The following is an 8,482-nucleotide window of genomic DNA, read 5'->3' as shown; positions in this document are numbered from 1 at the left end:
GAGGGTCCCTAGACCCCCAGGCCCCGGCTCAGGAGGACTAAAACGTCCCATCTGGGGTGCCAAAAATGATGCCGGATTTTGCCCCAAAAGGCACGGAGAAACTGCTTTAGAGACAAAGTTTGTTTCTTTAAAGCAGGAGGTATTTTACTGCAACGCATTGGAGAGCTTCCAGGTCTCCCTGGCCATAAAGCTCTGTCATGTACAATCAGCATAGCTCTTTTATACAGTTTTTGAGTATAGGATTACAACACAATCATGCATATTCATTAAATTGCAACATCTACTTGTAATATTCATATATAGGCGGAGTCTGGGCGGAGTCTTCAATTTGGGGAGATTTCACGGTGGGGGTTCCTGTTGCCTTCCTCTGGGCGGGGGTCGTGTGTGAGTCTTCCTCACTGTAAACTTCTGAACTTTCTTTAGATCTTCTCCTTTTAAGGCAGTTTTTGGCAAACATAATAGGGTTAGGCTGACTTTTGGCTCATCCTAGGATTTGCTGAGTTGCTATCTCTGTGAGGAATGCTGCTATCTCTCAAGGACTGCTCTATCTAGTCAATATGTTCTGTTCCTCAAGACAATTTATGACTCCTTCTTTCCTAATTTCCTAATGTTAAGGTTTTTTACAATTTTGTTTTAACCTTTTATGTTTCAAAGCCTTCCTTAAGTGAGTGGCTTCAATCCCTCGATGGGGATCAAGTCCAATTTGGTCCCTTTTTTAGGGTCTCGTCGGTATTGTGTCATGGTCCCTCGTGGTCTGTAACACTTGGAGGTCACCATTTGTCGTGAACCCTCCTGGCTCGTAACACTCAGGGTCACCATTTGTCTTTGTTTGTGAGGACGACCAAGTAAATAAAACTGGGCATTCTATGATGATGGCCTAAATTCAGCTTTTATTCTCTTCGTCCAGTATATTACATCTTGTTCTTCACACAGCTGCACTCACACACCGTCTTCTGTAGAATCTTACATACTAACACTATTCTTAGCTCTGTTATCTATAATTTACCACTAGCCTTCACATATGATTGGATGTTCACCTCTTATTTACATTCTTTTCCACAGTGCTAGGCACCGTGGCCTTGCTGCATCCTCCGACAGAAAACTGAGGCAAAAAAGTTGTTGAGTACCTCAGCCTTCTCTTCATTTGTTGTTACCAGTTTTCCGTCATTGTTAATGGCAGGGGGTACTCCTTCTTTGACCTTCTTTTTCTGGTTGACATTGCTGTAGAAACCCTTCCTGTTATTCTTTGTGTCCCTTCCAGGTTCAGTTCCAGCTTTGCCTTGGCCTTCCTCACCCCATCCCTACACAGCCATACTTCATCTCTATACTCTTCCCAGGCTACCTGTCCTTTTTTCCACTGCCTGTGCATTTGCTTCTTGCACTTTAGTTTGACGAGTAGTTGCCTACTCAGCCATGCCAGTCTCTTGCCTGATTTCTTGTTCCTGGGGATCACTAGCTCTTGCACTCTATAGAAGACTTTTTTAAAGATCTGCCAGGTCTGTTCCACTTGCTTGTCCCTGAGGGCAGTCTCCTGGGGGATCCTATTGACTGTCTCCTTGAAGAGCTGGAAATTTGCTTTCCTAAAGTTCAGGGGCCTAACTTTACTCCTTACCTGACCCATATTCCTTAGGACTGCAAACTCCACCAGTGCATGATCGCTGGAGCCCAGGTTGCCTCCAATCTTGATGCCCCTGATTAACTCACGTACGTTGCTGACCACCAGATCCAGTATCTCATCCCCTCTGGCAGGGTTGTCTTATTATCTGACCCAAGAAGTTATCCTTCATGCATTCCAGGAGTCTCCTGAATTGCCTACAGCTCACTGTGCTACTTTCCTAGCAGATGTTGGGGTGGTTGAAGTCCCCCAGCAGGAAAAAAACCTGTGAGCAGGATGCCTCATGTATCTGGAGCAAGAAGGTTTTGTCAATAGGTTCCACTTAGTCAGGTGGCCTGTGGTAGACACCAGTCACAAGGTTCACTTTGTTGCCTCAGTCTCTGACTCTTTGTGCTGGTTTAAAAGTAAACCAGCAGGAGAAATGAACCCAACTCTAGAGACATTATAAGTCAGAGTTACAATGTACTAAAAATAAACTACAATAGATGCAACGATACAGAGAAAAGCTGGTTTTAACCTACAAAAACAGATATATAACCCAGCCCCCTGGGACAAGAACAGAACAGTGTTCGTTGGCCTCTGTGCTGAGCACCACGTGGCCCCCCTGGGTGCAAAGTAAGAGGAAAGGAAAACCTCTTGGTCAGGATGATGGTCGCAGTTCTTTCGAAGTAATGATCACAACCTTGTTGAGAGTGGCAGTTTCAGTCCTGTTGAAGTTCTGGTCCTCTCGATCTGATGAGTGGTACCAGAAGTCCCAAAAGCCACAGATTAGATATGCTCACATTCAGGTGGGAATGTCCAGTACCTCCCCCAGGGCAGGGAGTTTCACAAAGGGTGATTTAACTCTGTGAGTCATGGGATATTTTTGGAGTCTTTGATGGTCTAGGTGGTTGCAGCTGACTTTTATGCCAGTCCAGTATGGCCCATTAGCAGAGATGACCCCTCAGGCTGGGTGTGAAGGTGCTAATTCCTCCCTAGAGGGGAGTTATCACAGCTGAGTCATTAGGTGTGCCCTGGGCAGCTGCTGTAAATGATCTATTATTAACAGTCCATCATAAATTACATAGAGGGTGTGGAATACACGGTTTTGGTTATACCCACGTAGTGATAAACTGGCCCTGGCTCCTGTAACTAGGACAGTGTTACCCACAGGCTTTTCACCCTTTTCACTCTTCTTCAGAGCAACTCTTCGCACTCAATCCATCTCTTGATGTAAAAGGCAAGCTCTCCACCTCTCCTTCCTCTTCTGTCTCTTCTGAACAGCCTGTAGCCATCCATAGTCACACTCCAGTCATGGGATTTGTCCCAACAAGTTTCAGTATTGGCCACAAGGTCATATCTTCCTAACAGCACATGGTTTCCAACTCCTGTTTGTTGCTCATGCCCTGTGCATTGGTGCAAAGGCACCTCAGCTGGGCTGTCAGCTGTGTTGTCTTCCTAGAGGAACATACCTTAATTCCTTTGAGATATTTCCCTGGTGTTTCCCTGTTGGCTTCTGTTACCTCAGGAGTCCCTGGCTTGTCTCTATAAGACTTTAAGTGTTCTCCAGTGTGGCCAGTACATCTCGGAGTCAGTGGCAGAGGACCCTTGCTAGCAACCCGCCCCAATCAATCACACCCTAGATTATCTTAATTTGCAGTACATTTCACCTAAAGTATACTAATTCTGAACACAAAATAAATTAGCAGTGTTAGCATTCTCAGCTGTTTCAGTGCAAAACCAGTTGGCTTAACTTAAATCTGTTTTAGACCATTCAGATAAAATTTTTCTGAGGATGCAAACACCTTGAATTTCTGGGGCTATATTCTAGGTAATCATGTAGCAATGTCCTCATTGAACTGCCCTCTTTTCTTAAACTCCACCAATATTGTTATATAAATTTTACATTTTCTTCCTTTTTTCCAATCTATTATATTACCTGCTATTATCAAAGTGACATAATTTGTGATATATTATTTTGAGAGGTTGAAATTAAAAACATGATCTTCCTAATATTAAATTGCAAGTTATGTGGTTTTTTTCTACAATAATCACAGAAGGATTTTTATTATTAAAGACATAGGAAAATATAATTCACTTTTTTATTCAGATATTGGATTTGACAGAAATTCTTCATGTAGAAAGATTTTCTGAATAAAACTATAGTTGTATTATACAATTGCTATGCACTTGTTAAGAAAACATCTAATTCATCAGTTATTTCACCTTTTTAGAAGCTTTTTTATAATCCCATAGTGCAATCAGTTTTTGGAATGAATCAAATAGCTGAAAGTGCTAAGCTACTCTTTAGAAGTCCTGTCTTAACTAGAACTGAGTGCAGTTGATTGGATAACTTTGCTGTTGAGCAGTTTTTATATAAATAAAGTTCAAGAATGAGTAATAATTCTTTACATTTTAAAACTTTAAGGAAAATGTACATGTTTATAAAAAGGAATAATGCCTACTTACACTGTGTATGCTGAGTTGAATACATGAAGATCTTGTTGATGTTTTTAAATTTTATTATAGCTTAAAATGCTTGCATTTATTAGGTCATTAACATTACAGATTCGTTTCAGTACATCTTTTCAAAATGGACTGATCTTTCAAAAGTGAAAGTAAACAATTTGGTAAATGATTATAGCTGGTTGTATTATAGTACCTAGATAGTTTTAGTCTTTGGTCAGACCCCTTTGTGTTATGTACTGTGCAAGGCCAAGATGGTTTCTACTTCAAAGACTTAAAATCCTAAGTATAAAACAATAAACGTTAAATAAGGAAAAATTTGAGAAGAGAGGGTTACCATCCACTGACATAAGAGACCAAAAAATTTAAATCTCTGAATGGCTGGCTGTTTTGATATACACTATAGAGAAGAGTTTAAAGGAGAATATTTTGCAGAGTTTTATGTGGAGTTCAAGCCAAACACGAAGGAAGTGGCATTGGCAAAATCTCAACATTTGACTTTGAGTTTAGGTAAAAATTAGATAGTTGTTGTGGTTTAACTCCAGCCAGCAACTAAGTACCATGCAGCTGTTCATTCACTTCTCCCGCTCCAGTGGGATGTGGAGGAGAATCGGAAAAAGGTAAAACCTGGGTTGACATAAGAACAGTTTAATAATTGAAAAAAGTAAAATATTCCATACCATATTATTATTATTGTTATATCCCTTTGGCCAGTTTCTGTCAGCTGTCCCGTCTGTGCTTCCTCATGGCTTCTTGTGCAGCTGCACTGGCAAAGCATGAGACACTGAAAAGCCCTCAACTCAGGGTAAGCACTGCTCAGCAACAACCAAAACATCAGTGTGTTATCAGCATTATTCTCATACTGATTCCAAAACACAGCACTGTACCAGCTACTGAGAAGAAATGAACTCTATCCCAGACAAAATCAGGACAGTAGTGAAAATCAGCTGGAAGATCACATTGTGTACAGATGTTGACACCCTTTTAGTGATTGAGAGCAGATATTATAGAGATGGACCATAGATAGCTTTGAAAGTAAAATGATACAGTTTATGTAATCAAGCAGTCAGTAAAATAAGTAACATCACAGAATAGGCTACAGAGGATGACCACTTGAAGAAAAAAAGTTGGAACAAAGATTAAGTGGTGCTTCAAAGCTTGGACAGTTACAGAAGTAGGAAGAGAACTAGGACAGAGCAGGAGTAAACATGGATTTCAAGATGATTGTGGTAGACTGTTGGGAAAGATGACATTTTTAATTCTGATCTTTGGCTAGGAAGGGATTATTAGAGACATTGGAAATGGTTTTAAAATGGGTGTCAGGTGGAAGCCTGAGTAAGATTGAAGAGGAGGGCAAATTCCAGACAAACTGCAAAGCTTTTATACCGTGAGTTTAAAGATCAAACAAATGAATTGCATTTAAAGAAGCAAAGGATATAGATTTAACGGAAGAAACCTAAAGTATGTGTATATTGTGAGCAGGAAAAGAGGATGATAAAGAGGAGTTGCAAAACAGATCCAGAAATTTCTGGGGTTAGACAAAAAACCAAAAATCTTCAGTTATGTAAAAAAAGTTGTGTTGGTTTTATTTTTGTAAACATCCTTCAATCCTATTTTATTTTGATAGAAATAGGTCAGACTTTAAAAATATCAAAATAGGTGAATGTTTAAAGAGTAATTAAAAAAATTGGATAATGTTTCTAAAAGGTTATTATAAAGTACATTATTTCATAACTGTGAATTCTGCACCTTCCTTTCTTAAGCACTGTAATTACCACAATGAAAATCTAAAAAAAAAAATGTGGTTTTCTGTTTAGTATATTTCTTAAAATGTAAGGTTTATAATTTCAAGAATTCTTTTCATTATGAATAATTGTTTGTATTGGTTTACAGAAATTTCAAGACATTGAAGAAACACACCTTCTTCATATGAAAGAGATTATAGAATCATTGTCAAATACCATAAAAGAAATTAATTTGCAAATAGGAGAGGTAATTTTTATATTATCATTTGTTTGAACCATGCTACATATTTTTCTTAACTATTAAAGGAAACATTTCTTACTGATCACATCTTTCAAATGATGGTAGATTTTAAAACTAGTATGAGTAGAAGGAGATAAACAAAAATTATCTACAGAATTCAAAAGATTTTCAAGCAGATATGGTTCTTTTTACCACAGATATCAAACGTTATGCGAGTATTGAACTTGTTTATGAGATGTTTGAAGGAGATTTAAACATCTATTAAATTGCTGCTTTGGTCTTTTGTGATGTTTCTATATGTGTATTCTCTTTTGTTATTCAAACTTCTCTGAAATTTTTTATCCTCTAATTTTGTTCATTGTATTGCAAATCTTTTTATATCTAAATTAAACATAACCTGAATCTTTTATTGCTTCCTGGTGTATTTATAAGTTCAATATCACAAATTTTACAGAATAAGGCTGAATAATCATTACATTTTGTGTTAACAAAAAAAATTATGTATTTTGACAATTTGGAATTTTGTTCCATAGATATTAATTAGCACCTATTTCACACATTTCAGGATACTTGTGTTTTTCTTTGACTAAAAGTTGAAATTATATCAGTCTGAAAACTTCCAAATTTTTTATATACTTCAGTTTTTATGAGCAAAAGACCTTCAGTAACAGTACCGAAAGAAGCTTTTATACTGTATTTTCTCTAGATGCAAGTTGGTTTAATTAATAATCCTTATAAATAGTCCTTAATTTTTGATTTTCTGAAATGTAGTTTTATTTGTATATACTTAATTTCAGTCACTGTTTTCCTCAGTTTTGAGGTTTTCTGCTAATGAATGGTGGTCACAAAGGTCATGCTATTTATTTCTAAAGCATATACATACTGCCTTGTTGGAAAACCTTATTAACAACATGTGGTTGTTCATTTGTCAGACTAAAAAACATTACAACAATGTTTTTACTCAAGCAGGTGGGAATTGTGAGAACACGGGGGTAATAGTTTACACTGTTAAGTGGTGCTGGCTTAAGAGACTGCTTGTCTTCCTGACATTGTAGTGGGACATTGCTGACAAATTCAGAAAATTATGGACCTCAAAGGTAGTTTAGGTAGAAGAAATGGAAGTAAATCTTAGACCCATCATCAAGCTGTATTCTTTTATTCCTCATTTGTATCTGTATCTTACACACATTTACATCTTACACACTAAAGCAAAGAAGTGATTTCCTTGATAAAATACCTGTAGATTTTTGGAAGCCCTGTAATATATTTTAGAGGCAAGTATTTTGAACCCTAACTCTAGAGAAAACCACTTTTTAAAGTTAATTACATTCTTTCAATTACTGGTTTTGAAATTCCTTTTGTGTGGTGTCTTGTCTTTTTTTTTTTTTTTTGCAGGTACACGAAGAGTTTATTGATAACATGACAAATACTACGGTTAAGAGTTTAATACAGAAATTTGCTGAGTCAAAAGGAACTGGCAAGGAAAGACCTGGTAAGAGATAAAAAATAAGTGTGTAGGAAATATTAATATAAAAAATGTAGATTTCCACTCCTAATAAAAGATCAAAACCTATTTGTTAATGTTTTAAAGTGGTAATGTACTTACAATTTCAAATTCTTAAAATTAATTACTTTTGACATTAAGTGATTATTGCAATTTTAACAACACAATTTCATAGAATCCTTAAAATGGCTTGAGTTGGAAGGGACCTTAAAGATCATTTAGTTACCTCTCTCTCAACCTGCTGGCCACACTACTTTCAGTGCAGCAGCCCAGGACATGGTTTCTGGGCTGCGAGTGCACACTGCTGGGGCATGTCAAGCTTTTCCTCAACCAACACCTTCAAGTCCTTCTCCCCAGGGCTGCTCAATCCATTCTCCATCCAGCCTATACTTGTTCTTGGGATTGCACCCACCCAGGCACAGGACCTTGCACTTGTCCTTGTCAAAATTCATGTAGATTGTTTCCCTTAATAAGCAGCAAATTCAATAGTACTTTCTGAAAGTACTGCTTGTTGGATGTGGTGTATAAGATGTTCCTGGGCTGACATAAAAAGACAGTCTAACAGTACTGTGTATTTAACATTATAGGAAAAATATAAAGTTCATTTTAATATTTGGGCACGAGTACTTGGTCACTAGGTGTGTGAGTACAGGAATTCAGCAGTACCGTTTTTGTTTGAGCAATGAGAGTTCTGACTAGCATCTTTGCCTTTTAGTAAAGAAGCACAAAGTTTTCTTCAGAGCAAGGATGTACATAGCAGAGTAGATCTTGAGAATTTATATTAAATTGTTTAATATGGTTACTAGGTGTCATACAATGCCTCTGTAAGGTGTTTTTAATATAACATTGTTTCATATTGTGATCCACTAATGCTGATACAAGAGTGGGCTAAGATTGTACATGGAATAATTTTCAAATGTTTCTTGTATATT

At 37.4% G+C, this 8,482-nt stretch overlaps 1 protein-coding gene across 2 annotated transcripts in view; it reads left to right on the top strand.

The window, feature by feature from the left end:
- The first annotated feature begins 4,570 nt into the window (after positions 1-4,570).
- LOC126635116 (F-BAR domain only protein 2-like) overlaps positions 4,571-8,482 on the top strand; it is a 106,408-nt gene continuing 102,496 nt past the window's right edge. For both annotated transcript variants that reach the window (XM_050306055.1, XM_050306054.1), the window contains exons 1-3: positions 4,571-4,865; positions 5,954-6,052; positions 7,442-7,538. In XM_050306055.1, coding sequence (XP_050162012.1) covers positions 4,806-4,865; positions 5,954-6,052; positions 7,442-7,538 — 256 coding nt within the window. In that variant the 5' untranslated portion in view covers positions 4,571-4,805. The remainder of the gene's footprint in view (positions 4,866-5,953; positions 6,053-7,441; positions 7,539-8,482) is intronic.

The sequence above is a fragment of the Myiozetetes cayanensis genome, unplaced genomic scaffold (assembly GCF_022539395.1).
Source record: "Myiozetetes cayanensis isolate MyiCay16 unplaced genomic scaffold, myiCay2020 scf108, whole genome shotgun sequence".
NCBI classification, from domain to species: Eukaryota; Metazoa; Chordata; class Aves; order Passeriformes; family Tyrannidae; genus Myiozetetes; species Myiozetetes cayanensis.
This window is presented reverse-complemented; position numbering and strand designations above follow the sequence as displayed.